This window comes from Electrophorus electricus, chromosome 25 (assembly GCF_041902795.1).
Source record: "Electrophorus electricus isolate QZ-2024a chromosome 25, ASM4190279v1, whole genome shotgun sequence".
NCBI lineage: Eukaryota > Metazoa > Chordata > Actinopteri > Gymnotiformes > Gymnotidae > Electrophorus > Electrophorus electricus.
In genome coordinates, this window is record NC_137521.1 from 8,865,899 (window position 1) to 8,889,213 (window position 23,315).

Sequence of the window (23,315 nt, forward strand, 5' to 3'; positions counted from 1 at the left end):
TTCGCTTGGCACATCTTCTCGTCTTCGAGTTCTGCCCTCCCTGCCTTGTCAGCGGGTGCTTGGAGGCTGGCCGGTAAGGCAAGCTGCAGCTCTTCCCCAGACAGCTGCTTTGGCTGGTTGGACCCATCCAGGAGGGAGCAAGTATAACACCCAGTACTCCTTTCCTTTTGGACTCCATCTTCTTCACCACCAATTTTCGAGTTTATAGATGTGTTGCTCGAGCACTTCAAGCTTGGCAGCTACATCCCAATTCTGACGCTAATGTAGTGATGCCACAAAGAAAGAACAATGAGAATATGTCATGGTTCAAGTGAAAAAAGTTTCGGGGCAGCAGTCCAAATACATAAAAAGCGCAACAAGGAAGGACTAACTCGATGGGAGGGTAAGAAAAAAGACATGCACAACTCACAATACACATATTGATTATACTAAATCACAATACGCATATTGATTATACTAAATCACAATACACATATTTCTGTAAACTAACAAACTAGAAAAATACATGACTGGAATAAACTACTGGAATTTACCATTTCATAATGACACTAAACATTAGATTTAAATAAATCCATCTAAAATCACATGGTATCATGGTGGGTCTTCTCCATGTTCCTCTCTACTCTCCAAATTGGCTCACAACTCAAAGATCATGATGGATGGCACAATCTTATTTATTAACTATTTATCGTGCAAATTGGTGTAAAGCGAATACATGCTGAGTCAAAGGCAGGGGAAAAAAACATTTCATTTACTAATTGTTTTTGCCATTGAGCATGAAACTACAGCAATAGCACTGGATCAGAAGGGAGGCAGGCTGCCTTGTGAACATCTCTTCTTTGGACTTCAGACATTTTCGTGGGACTACATTTCCCTGAGTGCTATTTGGTTTCATGGGACTACATTTCCCTGAGTGCTATTTGATTTCAACTCAGCTTAGACCTGTGAGGCAGGTTAGACTATCCCAGACATTGTTTGAAATCCTGTAAAAAGTGAAGCCTGTGTAATTTGGATAAATGCATGTTCAGATCTTAAACTCCTGTACACATATGCTCACTCACACATGCTCACGTGTGTGTGTGTTCTGGTGAGTTTGTCTTACAAGGACAAAATTCCTGAGTGCATACCTTCACTACACGGGACTTTGGGTTTACAAGAACACTTTTGGTGTCCCTGTAAATCCTGCATATTTAAAGCTACTTTTTAAAGACTACTACAAAAGCTAGATATTACAAATGACATCGGTGTTCATAGTTACTTAGTTATTTAAAAAGTGTCCTTTTAAATCTCACACCAGTTTTGTGTATGAGTTTGTGTATCCACGGAGACATGATTCGGAAGGGCGGCCTCATACACTTTCGCCGCAAAATATACACATTCCCGGGAACTGGACAATTCGTCATTGGAGCGAAAGTTACAGACAGTGATGTTCCACGGGAGTTGAATTTTCTTTTTTTATTCTCGGTATCTACCTAGCTAGATATTTAACTAGCTGATTGATAACAATAGCCATAAGCTCACTTAAGTACGAAGCTAGCTAGCTCGACTGCAGTTTACGAACCACCCAATACCACTTTGCTTTTAAATATTTTTGTTTTTAAATGTTCAACAAGCAAGCAACCATTTCTAGCTGCTAGTGCTGATAGCTACATCACTGGATCGCTAGCTAGCTAGCTTTGTTACATATTGGATATTACTGGATATTAGCTAGCTAAATAGCTAAGTCTAAACTGTTTTTTAAGGATTTACCACAGCTTCCCACTGGGATTGTCATCTGGGGAGTTTCCTGGCCAAGGACCCAACATTTCAATGTTTTGTTCACTGAGCCACTTGGTTATCACTTTATCCTCAAAAAGAAGGTAGACAAACAAAAACACAGAAACGGTGATCAACTGTGATCCAAACACTGATTAGGCAAGAATGGGGTGCCCAGAACCTGATATCCAGCATGAAAAGGCAAATTGCAGAAGTCTTAAACAAGTCAACACTAAATATTAAGTCTTTGCATAAACTGGATGTTTTTGTCAATAAAAAGTTATGAAACTTATGAAATACTTGTAATTGTACTTCACTATAACATATAAACATCGGACAAAATGATCTTAAACAAAAACTGAGGCAGTAAACTTTGTGAAAACCAAAATTTGTTCAGTGGAAAAAGTTATAAGATAAGGGTCCTGGTCCTGTACGCTTCCATCACAATGCATTATACCACTGCGTTGACCTTGAATCTGGAGAAATGTGTGTGGCTTTACAATTTCAGGTGAGCATGGTTGACATTTAATAATGATGACTATTTATAAAGTGTGCTTTATATTTGACATGGCTAGAACCAGATTAACTCAAGTATTGCGCTAGCGAAGGAAAAAAAAACCTTAATGTTGGTTCTGCGGAGCATTATTGGCTAGTATGAATGCTCGCTAACTAGCTAACCTAAACCAGGAATCAGCGTGTTTATACCTGAGCTTAAGCAGTTGAAACAAGAAACTGTTTTTTATTAGTAGTTTGTTAGCTAGCTATCTTTTTTGTATTTTCACAGTTTTGTCATTCGAGTACGTTAGCTAGCTGTATCTGTTTATTATGAAGCATTTCTTCATAATAAACCACTGCATGTGTAGTATAACTGACTAGCTAGGTAGCTAACAAGCCTGCGATCCCTGACATGTAACGTAATCCTATTTATTGAACAATGGCATTTTCCCTCAAGTCCTATTTTACTCAACTTATTTGTATAAACATAAATTTTACAATGTACATGTTCTGCAGAGGATAAGACATCTCTTTGAAATAGTTCCAGACAGAACCGCCTACAGATGCTTGCATCAGTGGAATCAGATGCACATTCTCTTTTTGAGGAATAAAATGTCTTGTTCTGTAAATATGTCTCTGGTTTAAAGTACCTGACAATGTTCTGTTAATAAAAACAACCTTTGGTTTACATAATCAGCTAAAGGAATGATGGCGTTCACACTGTATATTAAAACTAGAACATGTACTAAATATTATAGTTACATCATTAGGACTGCTAAGCCTTACAATCATTTAAAAAGTGCACTGCAAAAATTATAGGCGATGGTATTCAGGCCAAACACATACAGAGAGAACTTCACGTGGATCAAAATGAATTTAGATTTCATGGAGGCAGTAAATGCACATGGAAAACCTTTGAAATTACTCTCTTACTGTAAGGGTTGAGCACTCTGAAGGACATCAAACAGTGCACCCCTCCAGCAACACCCACCACCCCCCAGCCGTCTCTCTGTTTTATGGAGGATGAAGAGGTCTGTTTTGAGAGGTCAGGAATGCAATACATTATAGATGTTACAGTAGTATAGCAGACCTATGAGCTGCTGGGGTGTAAGCTAGTGGTGGGTGATATTGATTTAAAGTGATATTGTGATACATTTGATTCCCTTTATCACAATTTGTTCTTCAAAACAATGTAATGAATGATCTTGGAAGTGTTGCAAAATTGGAAATATTGAATCTATTAAAAAAACATTGATACATAGCCCAGTCATAGTGTAAGCATTCCTCTAGAGCCGGACTATTTAGCAAGGCCGCTTAAACCTATATATTTTTCCAGTGCTACACCAGAAGGTCAACTGTAAATCAGCTGATTTTAACCCTCTGAAGTCTAAGGCATGTTTTTGCATGTTTTCTTAAATTCACTTTGAGGGTTTTTACTTATAGCATGATATCCATATGTTTCATATCAAAATGACCACTGTCAACTCTGTTCCAAATGAGCTACCATTTGATAAAGCTACCACTGAGCTACCACCGCATAAAGAAGTAATATGGCCATAAAGATGAAAAGGGTTCAATTTTAGAAATGTATGATATTTCATGTGAAAACATGCCTTTACTCATGTGAACAGACTGTTTTGGTGTTTGAAATAAGTTTATCACCCAGTGTATGGGTACATATACTTTTTTACTCAGCAGACATTATTGTGAACAGACATTCTGCAAGAAACATTGTTCACTTTCTATATGTTTATGAAAGGGTTTTTAGAAACAACTATTTCTAAACTTTGTGTTTACTCTTTGTGATTAAACTAGACAAATATGCCTAGTTGCAATTAGAGTTGCAATTAGGCTTGTTTTAGGTCTCTCTCTCTCTCTTTATATATATATATATATATATATATATATATATATACACACACACACACACACACACACACAAAACTGTAATGAAGTAATATGTTTTTTCAAGCTTTCCTTCAGGTAATGGAGAAAAGGTCTTAATCAAAAAGCTAAAAAGCTGTTCATATAATACAAGAAAAGGCTTCCAGTCATGGTTTCTGCTCTATAATCTTATATTTTTCACACCACCAGTGGTGAGTTTATGGCAAAAAAGAGCCTATATGTATCATAGATGACAATGGCAGGTCTTCCAGCTAACAGCCACTAAAGACAGTCTAGCCTATTCCATTTCTCCAGTTCCATTATTATCTCAGTGTTAGACATTGTTAGTCTAGACTCAGTTAATAGTCCCTTTAGCACTTTTGAAAACTTGTTGAATGTGGCTGTATATGTAGAGCATCCCAAATTATTTGAACTGATGCCCCTTTTACTGAATTGCTGGCCACGACCTGAGCGTTCCAGAACCCAGGTAGTGTGGGTCCTAGCAGAGACTGGCAGTGGAGTGAGCCAGCAAGATGGCACTTCTCTGGGGGCATGTGAGTGACTTGCGGAGGCTGGTGAGTGGCAGGCAACTCTCGTGGGCAGCTCTCAGTGCTTTATTTCACCATGCTGGCTCTGCCAAGCTGGCTGCTGTTGGCAGAGGCTTTGCCAGTGACAAGGATGTAGATACTGCCTTGCATAACGCTGGATAATGGATTAGCAGACTGCAGGAGTGTGTGCTTGTGTGAGACAGAATTTGCGTGTATTAGTATTAAAGCAAATGGCGGACAGTGTGGGGGTCATATATATATATATATATAAATCTTAAGTTCAAGTTTTATTTGTTACACACGGAGATATACAATTTACATTATTTGCAGTAAAAGGTTTGGCTGTGAGATGATAAAAGACAAGCAAAAGACAGTGGTGGCAATATATTTCAAGCACTAAACACAAGTCAATGGATTTGTGAAATACTGAGGTATATATAATAAAGATCATTAAAATTACCTGTGTATCTATCTCCTTTGATATATATGTGTTTGTGTGTGTATGAATATAGGGACTCACAGTCAGCCTGAGTGTGTATCTGTCCGTCCTTGTGTGCTTGTGTAAGTGTGTGGAAGAGAGAGGCAGTACATAGGGGCTCAGACAGGGTTTATGCTAATACAGTGCGGCAGGATCCCTGAGTCCTCAGGAGCAAGAGGAGGGGAGAACGAGGCTACTAATTCTAAAGTGGCCCAGTCTGGGATTAGTACTCATGTCACGGGGAGTTTAGGGATCACTTTAGAAACACAGGGAGACTTAGTCATGCATTTACTCCGCCTGATTTAGATATGAATGGGTAGATTGAATGTGCATACATGATCTTTGTGTGTGTGTGTCTGTGAGTGTGAGTGTGTGTGTTTCATGTGCGTGTATGTGAGTCCTTGTTATACAAAGAAAGAAAAATGGGGAGAAAGAGAGAGCCATGTTCAGTGTGTACATTTTCTATCTGTTTTATTGTTCTGAAGGGAGTAAGGGTTTCTCATGAGTAAAGAGGCAGCATGTGGAATGGCAACGGTGGGCTTGACTCTCCCTCACACACAGCATGCAGGTGGGGGGTTCTGGAGTAGCAGCTCTGTCAAGACGATTTCACAGTTCCATTTTGCCATGAAGTTGAATGGTCACATGATAAAAGGTCTAGCCTGAACATGCTACCTGATAAATATTTCATTCAGTGTTGGAGGACATAATTCAAAAAGGAGAAGAATTCAAGAGGAGAATGTTTCAATTCTAGGCCCGAAGAATGCCAGCAAGTCTACCTTTCTGTATTTTCTACCTCTTAACTCAGCTAAATCAGGATTTAGGCTTTCGGCCCACTTAAACGGAGGCCTGTAGAATGCTGATGACCATGCTGAGGTGGACATTCGTATGTCCTGAACTGTGCTGGAACAGAGTAGAACAACACAGAAGTTTAATGGAATTTTTTTATAGCTGTTTTTACCTATTAGTTTAAAGGACAAAGATGTAATAACATTTCAAATGCATTGTGATTCAGAAATGGCTGTTTCGCAAACTTTAAAAAGTTTTTCTCTGACATTTACCTTAAACTTATGTACTCTAACATAATCTTCAGTATTATGCATTAGCATTAAAAAGGTGAGCTGGTCTCATAGCACAGGTGTATGCCTTACAGCTACCACTGTTTAATAATTACTCATTATTCCTGATCCTTCCTGTTTTTAGCCTGACAGACTTCCTCCCTCCCTCCTACTCCCTCTCTTTGCCAAGTACATTTAATGAATATTTTAGGTCATGTATTTTTATGACTGGTAAGACATCTAATTCTTATTAAAGTAATATTCCATGTAGACTTTTAACACTATATTTCAATCACACATTTAATCGTATCTGTTAGATGCATTGTTTCGGTGGGAAATATTTGAATTATAATTATAAAAAAACAAATGAAGCATTATTGTATCTGTAATGTTACTTTCCCCAAAACCTGTGTAGTTCAAACAGCATAAATGAAGCCATTTAGAACTCCAGCATTGCTTTTAGAATGCTGTTGTACTGAACCAGTGTTAAAAACAGCTTCTTCTTCTTCAGGACTTTTTTAAAAGAATATAATTGAAGGAACCAACTGATGGATTGCTTGTTACCATGATTCTTTGCAGTGTTACTGAATTTAAAAAGGTGTTAGCAACCAGCTAATTGACCTATCAATGTTAGTAAAGTTTTGGTTTTTTTTAAAGGTATGTAATTATATTAGAATTGCAATTGACAACACTACAAAAAGCAATAAATAATAAGCAAGCTTATCATTAACTTTTAAACATGTATACATGTATTGGTTTATCCCCTCAAAGTGGCTTTTGTTTTGGCAAAACTGAACAATAAAATAATTTGTGATGGCATGTTTGTTTACCTAAGTGTCAGAAATTGTATGTCAGTAGATCAGTGACTCTTTTGACCCCATTAATTCACCCCAGCCCCACACACATTTATGCATGCACACCATGTAACCCCTCCATTGTTTCACTGGGGAGAGGACTGTCCTCACAGAGAGTACTGTAGGGCCTGGGCACGATCACTTGTAAACGGAAAATACTCTGGGCAAGTGCACCAGGTCAACAAATTCATACCACAAAGAGGGCCTACCTGAAGTTCATCAGTGCCTCTGCCAAGCCCAACCCCAGCCTTAAATAATTCATGATTTGACAGGCAAATTTACAGCTTGGATGTCACTTTATATCATATATGGCCATATATACTGACACTGACCACAGAGTGAATCATTTACTATTTTTTGTAATGTTAAATGGGTAAATAAATAGAGTTCTCTACAGAACAAACAGCACAAACAGTTTATACACAGTCAACATTACATGCTTTCATGCTAGCACTACAGAATACTTTCTCTAGTACTAGATGCCAGGACATATCCAAAAAGGAGAGATGTGAGAGAAGAAAGAGATGGTGCATCAAATTTGTCATTTTTAATCACTTTTATTTTTAATATTCCCCCCCAAATATTTTTCCATTGTAATTTTACAAACCTTTGACCTTGTTTTTAGAAAGACAGCCAGTAATGTTGAGCATTTTATTAATAGCAACATGAGAATAGTAAGAGTACAGCTGAGCTCTGATGAGAGCTGCATTTACAGTGACCAAAACACAGAGAGCTTAAGAACAAAAGTAACAAAAGCCAATGTCACCTGGAAATGTAACTTCACTACTTCTTACAAAAAAAAAGGAGAGAGAGATACTCAGACACAAAATCAAAGTACCATACTGAGTTGGCACAGAGACTTATAGCATCCGTGTGCATGTTTTCACGTGGTCTTCGGTATATTGTATTATCTACTATATTTATAGAATTTGTACAAAAGAAAGTAAAAGGTACTCATCAATATAATAAACACAAATATAAAAACAGTTTAAAATTCACAAAGTACACTTTTCTGGTTTTATGGCAACTAGAAGACTGGGCAAGTGACACCGGATCTGGTCTAACGCTGTTCTTGTGTAGTGTTCCAGGTGTGATCAAAGTTCTGCTGACATGTACACTGTAATGAGAAAGGGCTGAAGACAAATATAAAAAGTTAATTCCTTGAGCCTCAGAAAAAAAAGATTCCTGTACCTGAAATTCTGAATTTGATTTGGGGAACTGTGGCATGGAAAGATTTGAGCAGTGAGCTATCTAAATATTTTTTCTTCTTAGGCTTTCTGAGAACCATATAGCTCAGGCTTATGATCAAATACACAATGCCTTAAAGGCATTGTGATTTCTTTATACATGTATGCATGATTGGATATTGTTGTATAATGTACTATATGCCAGTTTGCAAGCATAAAATTAAAACTGCATAGAAATATTTCAAACATGGGGGGATGCAAAACTAACAAAAAATGTTTACAATTAAGAAACATTATTTACTTACTTATATTAGGGAAATAGTGCAGTGTAGTGATGAAACAAGACCTTGCACCAATGACATTCATCATGCCATGCCACTCAAATTTTTATCAGAAGAGAATATTGTTTAATACCTCTCAGCAACATTAAGTGCCCTGTGTTCTGTGTGAATTAGAAACCTGCATTAAGGGCTAAAGTTCTACACACAATTTAAAATGCACCAATATACTGGTGCCATTTAGCATCTGTCCTTTTTGTATGGCAGACATGTTGACCTTGTTGACCACAAGTGAAGAAGCAAACAAACACTGAGTAACATGGAGGCTGAAAGATGGAGATCATGATGATGAACGATAGGTTGAGACAGCTAGGGAGAGACCCCCCCCCCCCCCAAAAAAAAAAAAAACAAACACAACACAACAATGCAAGCCACTCAGTTGTCCACCTTTTCAGGTCATTTAATGGACCAGTTCATTTATTAACTTTACTGAGGACAGATGCTAAGGCTGGAAATTTCTGTGGATGCAAGACAAAAACAAAACCTTTTTTTTTACCCATCGTAAACCCAGTGGAAAGCCGCTTCCCATACCATCCTACACTCTACTGGGGGAAGTCTTAGTACTGGCATCTGGCCACCAGCACTTAACTCAGGCCTCGGATACAAGCTGACTCTGTGACAGCACGTCTACTTGGCAGTGTTTCTATCCCTTTAGGTGCTGCCTTAAGTAATAAAGCAACATTATTAATATTGAAATGGAGTGTCAAATGGGTGCATTCCTTCATAGCATTAAACCAGTGATACTGTATCTATATAACTGGCTGTTTTTTTTTTCAGTATGGTGGCATAAGAAACAGCACTTAGTTTCAGATCAGACAGAAGAAACAAAATCCCATCTATGCCACTTTAAATATTTAAGAATATATATCACATAAAACTCTGAAGAATCTCATTCTTTAATTGCGAGTTATTTTTGATGCACAGTTGAGTGGGAACACTGTTCAGGGGTGAAATGGTGACCTTGATAAGAGTCCATGCAATGAGTTGAATTCCATTCCATTCCATTTTGATATCCTGATCCTGATGTCCTGATGTAAATGTTCAACATTACCTAACACATTCGTCAGCCTATGAAAATTACATGTGGTCCTTGTTAGTGGGAGACTTGCTGCCACCCTTAACAAGAGGAATGTCCCAGCAAGCCTGGATTAAGGTATTGCATTGTCAACTGAAATATCTGCACTGAGTTTTACCCACAACAGGGGGACAGAGAAGTAATGTTTTGTCATGCACACCATGTAAGCAAAATTTCTAAACTTATTTCATACTGTCCAGTAACAATAGTGATAAAAGACAATACAGGACAAAAAGCATTTTCCAATTCATAAAAAGCAATGAATATATATGTTTATGTAATACAAAGAACTCAATCCTTTCCCAGTGATGTGCACTATTAAAAGTTGTTCCATAATATTTTTATCTGACGTTTTAACAAAATAAATTATTCATAGATGATCTGACAAACAATCAGGCAGGCATTACAGCCTCTCCTATAACACATCCGAAATGGAACTGTCAAGAGTTGTCATTGCCAGTACTGTGACGTATGCTTTAGCAAAGAATGGGCATAAGGTGTTGAACAGTGAGTTTTGCTCAGTTTGGCATCAATGGTCAATCTGTTTGGAATCCAAAAGCCAAAATTACATGTAATGACTCCCGTTCCCTTTGGACAACGAACAGGCAGAAGTTTTAATTTTTTATAAAAAAAAAAAAAAAAAAAAGTGTTAAAAAAAATTAAGATAAAATGGGTGACAATCAAATCTTTTAATCATTTTTTCTAACATTAGCATGTGTAAACCAGCCATGCCAATAAATGCAATAATTAGGATGTCACACTTCAACCATGCAAATTATTGCTGTGGATCTTTGAAGTGTATTATATCTTGATCTTGATCTTAAGTTTGAGTTTGGTCCTTCCATTTACATTTCTGAACATGTCATAAGAGTCCTAATAGAGGACTGACATTGTAAGGCATTGCCTGCTCAGTGCATCCAGGACTAAGATCTGAACTGCAGTTTGTGGAAAGATGCTTAGAAACATACTATTTTTGTAGTTGGACTGCTTTCAGATTCCAATATATGGTCAGTGCACTATAACAGAAATGTGGTTAGATAGATCATCAACGGTCTCCTACATATCTTGAATTGCATGTGTGGGATTTATGCTTCGTAATGGAGTTGTAAAAACATAAGGTTGTTGGAGGTCTGTTTTTCACAATTATATGCTCTTGCAAACTGTTTATCCTCCCACATGGATTACTTTTTTGATGTGCTGTATAGAAATTGAACCAGTAATGCATTTTACACCAAAGGCTATTTTTTATTATATTATATTGAGATGAATTATGTGATGTTATTATTTTACCTAATCATAAAGGTATTCTGTTTAGGATTTTTTACCCCTTTTTTATACATTTTTTTCAAGGTTACTTATATTCTACCATCTATAACTCTTTGGCCTTGTATTTGTGCTGATTTTAAACATGAATATCAATACAAACACACACAGAGAGAGAGAGAGAGAGAGAGAGAGAGAGAGAGAGAGAGAGAGAGAGAGAGAGAGAGAGAGAGAGAGCACATGAGAGTGAGTGAGACATGTTTGGATCCACTACTTCATTTGAACATCCCACTGCTTTGACATGTGACTGGTACATTTTGTGCCCAGTATTGTATTTTAAAAAATGTATATTTCTATCATTTCCCTAGTGGAATATTACAACTTTTTAAACTTTTCTTTTTAATAAATGTTCTCTGCTCTTCCACTCAAGCAGATTTAAATTTGAGAAGGTCAAACAAACAAAAGATAAATTATATTCAGATTATTCTTGTGGTTTTGAGAGAAAAAACAAACAAAAAAACTTTAGTATCACACCCGGTACCATTCCTGCATTTGTTTACATATATTTTTATATTTCAGTACACCTTAATTTCAGAAGCATACAAATAAATAAGATACATATTACATATGATTTAAAAAATCAACTTGGCACTCAACGAGGGCTTGGCACAGAAATAAAGCACACAGCAGATTCAGTGTTTGATCATAAGCCCTACAGAACTGATAGCTGTACATTGTCTGTCCCTGTAAAAAAAGCATGTTTGTTTCTTTTTTTTTATTATTCTGATGCACAAACAATCGAAATGTATTGCGTCCTATTGTTAAAAGTGTGAGGCTTAGACCAACCCTTGACTGAGGATCTTCAACAGTGCTGATCAGTACAAAACAACATCACTGGGGACCCAAGTGACTGTGGCGAGCCTACAGCCCAACTGTTAATTCTCAGGAGTGGCACCCAGTAGAAGATACTTTAAAAATTAGTTGAGGCATCATTGCTTGGACAAATGAAAAACCATTGAGGTGTGGTGGATGACTACTAAATTGGAATCATCTATACAGTGGGGTTCTAAAAAATGTGTTCGCGCCTGGCTCCAACTCACATGGAAAGCTAACAGTCCCAAGAGTTCAGGTGTACTGGAACTGAATGATGTGTGAGTAACCTCTTTGTACAAAAATATAGAAGACTATTCCATTTAAAATGGGGCCTAATAACAATACATTAAACTCAAAAGTTGGGCAAGGTTTTCACCAAATAGTGCTCCTTATAAATATTTTTACATGGGCAACACATTTTGTTCAACTATTTCAAAACACATAGTTGTACTTTCTATACAAAAAGAATGGATCGAAATAGAATACTGTCACAGAAATGACACCTCTTGATGTCTGTAGTTCTTCAGTCAACTCTCAGACGCATCCCATCTGTACATAAAGTGGCACATATTGGCATTATTGGCACAGAGTTCTGAAAAGTCTATTCACCCCGTTCTGTGAAGGCAACCCATCAGAAAACACATCTCCAAAATACCTGCAATGGCAATCTTCTCCAGCACATACACATACAGTAATATATGTATAATAATATATTAACTCTAAGTATACTGTTTCATCTCTAAATGACCAGAAGTCTATGGAAAATAATCTGGAGTAACAACCATAGCACTGCACTATTTGCAATCATCTTAGAAAAATAAACATCTTCACTTCAGGTCCAGGGAGACAAAACTCTATGTTCCTTTCCACTTCTTCACTTCACGATTGCTTAGGTTGTTCTTTTGTTTGTGTTATTGTTTTAGTTATCAAATGTATTTGAGGTTTTCCAATGGGATCCTGCAATTATAGGAAGTTCAAATTAGGACAAAGTGATATTTATAAAGCACATAAAAGCACTTTTATTACAACAATTAACAATGGTTTGGTTTCATGGAACATTTATACCATAAACTAAAATCTTAAACTGCTTTAAAGTAAACCAGCGCATATCACAACTCTATGCTCTGACCTGTGCTATACAACAGACATATTGTATTAAAGTAGCATTCATCAGAGGCAGGTGATAGCCTGCAGGAATAACGTGCTGTATACTTGTGAGGAATTTGAGAAATTGAGTGTACCGGGGTCAAAAACGAGGAAGTTGCAGCAACCCCACAGGTAGTAAAAGGTCTTCAGCAGGAGATCTCAAACCATTTCTCAGACACAAAGGCCACAGGGATTAGCTGCCTTTCAGTCGGCGACGGTCTGAGGAAAAAACACAGACATGGTCCCACAGAGACGTATAACCATTAATGCTCCTTTTTAACACTACTTAATACTCTGTTTCATATGATCTGTCATCATTGGCCACCCTCCTAGCATCCCTGTTTCCATGCTCATTAGACCATGCATTTAATCCGTGTGCGTGTGTGTGTGAGAGAGAGAGAGAGAGAGAGAGAGAGAGAGAGAGAGAGAGAGAGAGAGAGAGAGAGAGAGAGAGAGAGAGAGAGAGAGAGAGAGAGAGAGAGAGAGAGAGCGAGAGCTCTTATTTGTAATTCCTAGTTGTTCATGTTTCTTAGCCTCTTTGTTTTAGCCGGCTTCCCTTCTGTCATCGCATGTCTTGTTTCATTTTTAATCATGAATTCCTGGACTCTACAGGTTGGTAAATGGACCCTGGACTGTTCTAACGACTCTGAATGTGGATTTGCCCATAATAAAACTCACTCTTCTGCGCACATGCGTCTGCCTCCTAACGTGCTCAACCTTACATCATCAGAGTGTTTATCACAGGACATCTATACTACATGAAGGATCATTTATTCAGATGATAAACTCTTCACAAGTTTAAGGAGTGTAGCACACCAATTATTCATTGAACTGTATAAAATTTACACCAGATCAGTCTGGAGCAAAAGGAGAAAATTGGCCTATATGTATAAGCATCATTCTTCTGATCTGTATATTTTAAATATAATCTGGAAAGTGGTGGAATTGCACCTCTGAATTCAACTCATGCTAGTTGATAGGCTTGGCAAGTTACTATGTTAGACTGTGAGATTTCACACCTTACACCATCAAAAACATACTGTGAAACAGGCAAATATAACAACAGAAGGGATTCAGCACATTGGTTAGTAAATTGGATAATCTTTCAGTGTATTATTACACATTCAAGCATTTGCAAAGAATTACAGGAGATCTGGGAGAGTCAGAGCTGCATCTGACCTGACTCCAGTGGTGAAACTGATGTCAATTCAACAGTGTCAACCCCATTCCCCTCCAAATAAAAATAAACTACCCTCCAAACAGAGTCATACAGGGGTGAAAGCTAAATATGGAGCCAAGGAAACAAGCTCCGAAATGAGATTTGTCAAATTGCATGTAGTATTTTTTCTCTGCTCATTATGATGAAGGCTGAGGGCAACAATCCCACCCAGTCTCAAACCCCAGGTCTTTCAGGTGACAAACGTGTACATAAAAAAGTGTACAAAAAGACTGTGTACAATACAAAGAACAGATGCTTAGCAGTCTTCAGGATCTGAATCATGCCTAGGGAGTAGGATTTACTTGCCTTCTCTCCCTGATATTACAAAAGTCAATAATAGACTTAGGAGAGCTCTCTGCAACCATGTGTTCTGACCCCCAGCCAATCCCATATAATATGTGAATATCTTATATTTCCCCACCACACCCATTTACAGGGTCACAATAATATACGCTTCAGCTTCACAAGCTATCGAAGTCAATAGCTCCATTTTAGACATGCATATCATTTTAATCCATTACAGTATATTTCGCATCACAGTACTTTTGGCCCTCTTAATTTTTGCCTCTTCACTGTCTGTGTGTGTGTGTGTGTGTGTGTGTCTGTGTGTGTGTGTGTGTTTGTGTGTGTGCGCGCGCGCGTACACGTGTGGAGCTCCTCTCCCGTTGGAGACTACGAATGGATCCACCCTATCACAGAAAAGGAGAGACTCACCTCACATGTGTGCTTAATTTTCCTGGGATCTCCTATCAGGTAACTTAAGTTGTTTTGTTTAGTCATCTTGACTACTAAATATCTGACATGTATACCAAAATGAGCACTTTGACTGTCAAGATATGCGCATCTCTCTTCGACTGTGTGTGTGCCATTTTTACTCAGACTATACAGGCTTGATTAAAGTCTTTGGCTGAAGTAATGTGTAATGAGCTGAATCCTTTACACCTGTGATGATGGAGCCATCATCACACTCTCTTCTGCAACCCCCTGTTACAGCCACTGTTCAGAAAGTTTCTGACAGGTCCACAACTACTATAAGCTGTTTGGAAGGCGTAACTTGTCAAAACTGACAGAAAGACGGACAATCCCAGCACATTTGCTTGAAAATACAATTGTCAAACCCACAGTAAAAGCACCAGTCTGACCTCACCTGTTCCCCTGCATGGAAAATAGTCCTGTACAATATATTTCTCAAGCTGTAAGAAAATGTTCACTGATTTATCAAACGTTCACACTTATTTCTGTTTTGGGACTATTCACCAAGTAGTATAAGAACATATAGTTCAAGAATTTCCGGTTGTTATAACAGAAGTGTATTAGTTTGCTAAAGTAAAATGTGACCCAATTCATTCTCATTATAATACAAATAACTCTGGAGGCTAAGTCTGCTAATAAACTTGGTTTCTACTAATCGCATTTTCAAGCTGAGAAAATCTGAAAACAATTGAGGAAAACTCAAGTCCATTCCAAGACTTGAGCCAAGATTTTCAGGAAAAACTGGTATTTCTAATTTTCAAGTGGTCTTATAGAATTACTGGGAAAAAAACCCCAATAATATGTACTTTCTACAGTGAGTGTGCTTATCTATGCTGATTTTGTTCTTTGGGGGTTTACCAAGAATAAATAGAGAAAAATAGAGATAAAAATATCCAAATAGAGATATGGAAAAGGATCCCGCCTGTGAAGTTATTTTCTAGTTTCCACTGTCAGGACTCTTTAACTGGCACCCAGTGACATGAGTTTTAACTGTAAAGTAGAATAAACTGCTATATTTCACCACCCTTCCTCACTCTTGTCATGTGACCAGAAGGGGAAAAAAATCAGAAAGAAAAACACCACATTCACATTCTGACATATGCACTTGCAGTTTGTTTGCACTGTAGGAAAAGTATGGTTTGTTAGAGCAACTCACTGGGTGTATGTGAATGCCACATTGAAGTGAATATTTCATCTCAGAAATTCTGCACAATACACAGTCTTGACTCCAGTGGCTTGTTTTGCCTGAGGTATGCACAGTTTCACTAATACATTGCGACACTTGCGAGCACAGACGCACTTTAGTAAACACCCGTCAACGACTGAAGGAAACTAGACTGATACTTTACACATCCAAAGGGCTCTGAACCCAGTTCTGTACCTGCTTCCATTGTACGCAGTCTTGTAGATGGGCGTGTGCTGAATCATCTCGTCCGTGTAAACGGGAACAGCGGTGCGCACACACTCGTGAGAGCACTGTAAACTGTCGTTGTAGGCGGTGAAGATGTCCACCTTGCTGGGCACCCGGGCTGGCGTGAAGTCGGTCAGGTTCTGGCAACTCTCTTCCTGCTGGGTAATCTTCCTCTGGTGGCTAGTGTGGTGGCCATTGCCCGACTGTGCACAGCTACAAAAACACGCACCAAATTCACAAAGCCAACATAAAATCATACCTTGAACCCCTGTGTGTCTATCTTACACTTAACATGCATAGGGGAAGCACACAGGAGCCCCTACACAGTCTGGTGCATTTAAACTTCAGGCAGGATTGTACATAGGCAAAGTCACTTTTATGCTTAGCTTTTGCACCTAGATATTTTAGAAAGTAATAGAGAGTGTGTAAATGACAGAGACTAGGAGAGAGACAGATTTTAACATCATGTATATTTTAAAAAAGAATCTTTCCTACCAGTTTTTAAGGACTAGCGTTGTTATCAAGGCTGCAATGACCATTATGAGGGAAACAGTGATGGTAATGATCTGATGTACTGCCAGACCTGCAAACAAAAACAGCCCCCAAAATATCCCAGTTCAGTTCCATTCAAATCCATCTCCTTAAATCCATATCCATCTACAGTTCCACTCAAATTCATCTATTTGCAATTTAGCCCGGTGAGGAGACAAGCAAGCAATCCTACTCAGCTAATACAATTTTTGATGGTACCGTAATCAATATTACAGCACAGCCACTACATTTGCGTTTGCTTTTCATTATTCCCATAACACTGATGCATTCCATTTATATACACGTGAAACTCGGAAAAACAAAGTCCAACCCCAGTGTGCTGACGTCACTTAACAACGTCTCGGCGAGAACGGCGGGTGGGAAACCCTGCAGAGAGTTCCATTACAGTGCAGGTTTATCCTCTGCTATCCCCATGCAGAGGCTCAGCGTGTGGCCATGCGATCCGAGGCCATCCTCCTCCGCGCCTGGTTCAGGCGTACTAGCACTATAAGAGCGGGCCAGACAGCAAGGTCGGAATGGAGCGGGGAGGCAGTGCCCTAATGGGCCATTCAATACATAAGCGAGAGGGGACAGGCAGCCACGTAAATGTGCGGCCTCCGGAGGAGCTGCTTTAGATTCACCCTATGAGTGAATGGCAGCTGGCATGAAAACCAGCTTTCACAAAGGAGCAAGCTGAGCATGGAGAAGAGGCCAATGGAGGTTCAGTGACAACATTAGCAATCATACTTCCAATCATACTTTCTTTATGCAGTCTTTGTATTTGTGGTGCATGTGATTTTGATTAACTTGGCAAAGAGACAAAGTAAGGGAAGACAAATGTTCCCCTAAATCGAAAGCCAGATGTCAATCAGAGTAGCCGTGTTTCCTTACCTGTAGCAGAGGAGAGGTCAGAGGATTCATCTTGCAGTGAGGTGATTCTGAGCGAGCAAAGGGTTGGGTTAGGGGGGCAGGCCTAGAACCTTGTGTTTACGGCATGATAGAGGTCACTGCCACAGCGGGGAAACAACCCAGATTTACAGCAATAGGCAGTCACGAGCCTGCATTAGCTCAGATATCTGCCATCACGTTTTACCATCCTCCGCAGCAGAACAGAAGAGGAAGCAGGTTAGAAAATCTCCGCCTCCTTAGTCAATGGGGGAGTGACGGCGTGACAGAGAAAATGAGTTAAAAGAAGTATTGAGCCAGGTGGTACATCTAATATACAAGAACTCAAGGCTTTACTTTACAAGCTTCAGGTGATGGTTTTCTTTTCCAATAAACAAAGATATTGACCCAGTGTGGATATTTAGTACACCACAAACTTAGAAGTTCAATAAAGTAATATAAGCCATGTATGATCTCTCAGAGGAGTATAGTGTCATGACCAGCTGTGGGCCTTGGTCTTTCACTGCTGCTCTTCTAGGTGCAGTGTGCCATAGCTGGTGGAGATGGGAATACAGAATGGTGTATTGTTTTATTTAACTCCACTGCCCTCAAAGTGCTGATCCTCCAGATCTATAGAGGCAGAGTATTCAACACATGGAGTTGGGTGTGGGTGTGGGTAGGTGTGGGCACATGGATGTATTTGTGTGTGTGTGTGTGTGTGTGTGTGTGTGCGCATGTGCCTGTCTGTGAGTGTGTATATGTATGCATGTGCATTTGTGTGCACACATGCAATAGTGTTTTATTCATAATTCAAAATGAAAGAACTTATTGCTCTTTTTGCCATAAGCATGCTGAAACTTTTATTTGCACAGTACTGCCTCTGCAGAGTTGTGTAATAGAGGAGGGATATTATAAAGGAAATACATTACACTAGGATTGTTTTTTAAACCAGAAAGTGAGTGTCATTTGAGGATTTCTGCTTTGCACTGTGGTTTGCTTCAGTCAGCTGTGACGTGAATGCAAAGAGCACCTTACACTTTCCTATCAAACTCTCAACAACTTGATAGGTTCCGCCAGCAAATATTGTTTTTAATGAGCTCCCTTTTTGTTTACTGTCTGAACAAAGATGTTGTCATTTACTAGTATATCGTCTTGTGATTGTTGCTATCTCATTTCTATATATGTTTTCATCACTGACAAGGTTAATTGATGGCATCAACAGTGAATTGCTTTATGGAATTGTGTGTAGGTGTTTATATGTGTTGGCTTACGTTTGGGTTTTTGTGTGTTTGTGTGTGTGCATGTGTTTATGTGTGTGTTTCAAGCAGCCTATGTCTGGAAGATTAAGGCAGGCCTGAGGGATATCACAGTAATCCAGGCAGGCTGAGCATGGCTCCACCCAATCTTGTGAGTGTGTAAGTGCTTTTACTTCCATCCAGCCCTTCAGATGAAGCAGCCTTTTTGCAGGAGTCTTACCAAACCTAACAACTAATCCCAGCCAGTCAGGGCATCAGGATCTCTACTGGTACAAAACATGTTTCACACTTTGAGGTTATTCACTTAGGTCCTAATCAGGAAGTCTCACAGCAGCACCGTAGCTATGCCAAAACAAACATACAGGGTACAGTGAGCACACTGCACACCTTCATGACCTTTTCTGTGATGGTCCGCTTCCTGTTTTGAGGTTTTATGACCTGCCCCAACTGCCCCATCTGACAACAATAGGTGACTTATCACAGTTATAGCAGTTTTCAGCACTGGATCAGCCGACATTTTCAAAGCCAGAGGAATGACTAGAATAGAGGCAATGATATTTGAAAATGAATGTTGAAATGCGCCAATGAAATGCACCATGAAAATGAATGTTGAAATGCGCCAATGAAATGCGCCATGAAAATGAATGTTGAATGCGCCAATGAAATGCGCCATGAAAATGAATGTTGAATGCGCCAATGTTCAAGTAAGTGCCCATATCTACTGTATGGCCCCAGAGGCAAAACATATTTTGACTACGATGCTGACCTCACAAAGTTTGATGCATATTTTGTGCCGAAGTGCAGCATTATTTTCGAAAGAGCTCACTTTCATACTCAAGCACAGGAAGCCAAGGGGAGCTACATAAGGTATTTATCTGAACTAACTGTGAGTTCTCATAAAAGGATGAGAAAATTTTTAACAGACTCAAAATTGGGATAAAAAGACATAACTCTCTCAGAAAAACTGCAAATGGAAAATGTCCAGCCATGGACAAAGAACGTCACAAATGTGAGGCCACAAATTAGGCCACATTGCATCTGTATGCAAGAATAAGACCATCCATGAAGTTACTGAAGAGGTAGATATCTTTTCCTCAGATATGTAATTAAGCCATGGAGAGAGCAGACTTTGAAGACTCAGTGATTTCAGACGATGAGCCACCATGGAACTAATGAACTAGTGCCTTTATCAAATCAATTGAATCAGGGCAGATGCTTCTATTATATTATTATCCATTACATGTGATGGAGCCAACTCACTTTGTAGTGCCAGTGGTGCTAGTGGCAAAACCTTCAGAGAAACTTAGTGTTTCTATGACTTCTGGAAGTTATATGTTAAAAGAAAGACATCCATTCTCCCAAAAATATGTGTTGGGAGCAAGGGCGGCTTTTTGGAAGGTGAAACCACTGATTTCGTCAGCACCCACAGTATTTCAGCCCAAAGCTTCCACCTGAGGTCAGCTGCACTAATGCAGCTTTGGCTTAGGGGTTCTGCTATAAGAACATGATAGGCTGGCTGGAAGCACTGTAGTTACTTGCCTAACCTTAGTGGATTCTGGCAAATTCCCCAGGAAGAGTGTCAGACCTGTCACATTTATTGCACCACAGAGGAGATTCTGCTTTAGAAGGTTGCCATTTAGTATCATGTTGGCCCCCAAGAGTTTTCCAAGGAAAATGTTTGAGCTGCTGAGTGACCATGAGGGTACGGTAATATATATGGATGACATTTTGGAATAGGGATCTACAATGGAGGGACATGACAAGAGACTAGTTAAGGTCCTTGACACCATTCAAAAGTCAGGCCTGAAACACAATTGCCAAAAGTGCAAATTAAGGCAGACGGAGCTAAATATCCTGGGGCAGGTGATTACTGGAGCAATCATTACTTCAGATCCTGAAAGAGAGAAACGGCAGGTCTACATCTGCCACAAAACCAGAGCTCCGATAGATGCTGGACCTGGTAAATTCTGTAAGGTGACACTTACCTATCAAATGTATTGCATCCCCTCAATTACCTACTTCCAGGAGATGTGGTGTGGATGTAGGCCCCCCAGCAGCTTTTCAGAAGGTGAAATCACTGATTTGGTCAGCACCCACAGAATTTCAGCCCAAAGCATCCAGCAGTGGTCAGCACTAATGCAAGTGGCTTTGGCTTGGGGGTTCTGCTATAAGAACATGATAGTGTCCTCAAGCCAACTGCCTTTTGTTCACAAACATTCTCTGAAGCACCATGCTCAAACAGAAAATGAGTGTCTCACAAGTGTTTGAGCAGCTGAGATATTCCATCAGTATCTGTGTGGACTGGAATGCTACAAACTAATTACCGACCACAAATCATTGGTGAAACTGATTAACAACAAAGATCTGGACAAGGTGCCCCTGTGATTCCAGTGGTTACTGCTGTGCCTGATAGGGTTGAACTTCATCACAGAATTTGTGCCTGGTAAGAACCTGGTACTCACCGACGCCCTATCTATGCACACAAAACCAGAAGTGGATAGTTCAGGACTGGAAATAGATGGTAAAGCATATGTCAGTGCAATTGAGAAAGTGGAGAGAAAACCAGTGATGGAGTCCACTAAAGAGGAGACCAGAAAAGATCACACTCTCCACCTCATTCTTCAGGACATTGAGGACAGATGGTCTGCCTGTCAGGAATGTAGCTAAACAAGACCAGGAATTTTGTGCAGATAGAGATGTTCTTAGTCATTTAAACTGAAATTTTGAAGAGAATCCGCCGTGGAGAGAAAGAGAATCCACCAAAAGTGTGTGTGTGTGTGTACATATATATATATATATATATATATATATATATATATATATATATATATATATATATATATATATATATATATATATATATATATATATATACACACACACACACACACACATATATACATATATATATATACACACACATATATATATATATATATATATATATATATACACACACACACATATATATGTATATATATATATATATATATATAGAGAGAGAGAGAGAGAGAGATTCTGTATGGTGGCTCCACACCAGCAAAGCAAAGCTGTGAAGGACAAGTGTCCAAGTGTCGAGGTGTCAACACTGCAGTAAGCACAAGCCTAGCCAGCACCGAGAGCCCTGCCTGAACTCCCAGAAAACAGCAGCAGAAAATAGCAGCAAATCTCTACGAATTAAATGGGAGAACCTACCTCATTGATAATGACAACTATTCATGATGACTGGAAATGCTTAACCTCACAAGGAATCAAGCAGTGCAGTTATGCAAAAGCTTGTTAGCATCATCTTTATGTTTGGTAGCCCAGAAGAAATTTTGACAGACAATGATCCACAATTCAAATCCCAGCAATTTGACAACTTTACAGTTAAGTGCAACATCACAAATAAAACAAAGTCCAAACTAAGCTAATGGGATGACCAAAAGAGCAGTGAAAATTGCCAAAAGCCATCTTCCAAACTACTCATCTTCCATAATGATACCAAAACTGAGATTACACAAGAGAATACAACAAGAGATAATTGGCAATATCTTTTCCAGCCCTCTAAATTGGAGATAAGGTCATAATGAACGTTGATGGAGTTAAAGAGTGGAGCACTACTGGACTTTTCAGGATTCATCTTCAAGCCTCAGGCTATTTGTCATCCAAACCTCGCAAAGGAGACCTTGGAAGGGGAAACAGGCAACACCTACTCATTGAAAACGGTGAAAACAGCAAAGACACCACTGTGCAAACTGAACCGATATAAGTAAAACTGGATCTGCTGTAACCTGCTCAGAGCACATAGTAAAACCTTCAGTTAGATATCATTATTAGGTCAGAAAGCATTGTCATGGGGCAGAATATTTCCTAGTCCTTCCAAAAGTGAATACTGTAGTCTGACTTTAACCTAGCTTCCCTTTGGAAAAAATTATCAATGTCAGAAATGTTGCAGTTGTTTAACAGTGTGTTTGCTTTATTTTGCTGTAAATATACAAATTTGGCCCACACAGTATTTTTGTTAAAACAGTTTGGATTCGAGTTAATAAGGGATGAGATGCAAACTGAGAAAGTATAGCTTTAATACACTCTATTTGTAGGAGCATGCACAGACGTTGTGTTGTGTTGTGTGGCTCGGGGGTTAAAAATAAAAAGAACAGATTGAGATGCAGAGCCAGCAAGTTGTTTCTCTCTCTTTAAGTTAAAAGTTAAAATAGTACAAAGTGCACTGACATTTCATTGGCTTCCTTTAACAGCAACATACTTGTGCCAAAGCAATTTTGGTTGAATGAGTGGCCCAAAAGAAGTTTGACAGCACCTAAAACAC

At 39.0% G+C, this 23,315-nt stretch overlaps 1 protein-coding gene across 3 annotated transcripts in view; it reads right to left on the bottom strand.

The window, feature by feature from the left end:
• Positions 1-8,920: 8,920 nt before the first annotated feature.
• ajap1 (adherens junctions associated protein 1) overlaps positions 8,921-23,315 on the bottom strand; it is a 44,262-nt gene continuing 29,867 nt past the window's right edge. For all 3 annotated transcript variants that reach the window (XM_027007579.3, XM_027007580.3, XM_081707867.1), the window contains 4 exons: positions 16,830-16,917; positions 16,305-16,547; positions 13,047-13,170; positions 8,921-12,762 (listed from right to left, as the gene is read on the bottom strand). In XM_027007579.3, the coding sequence (XP_026863380.2) occupies positions 13,098-13,170; positions 16,305-16,547; positions 16,830-16,917 (404 nt within the window). In that variant the 3' untranslated portion in view covers positions 8,921-12,762; positions 13,047-13,097. The remainder of the gene's footprint in view (positions 12,763-13,046; positions 13,171-16,304; positions 16,548-16,829; positions 16,918-23,315) is intronic.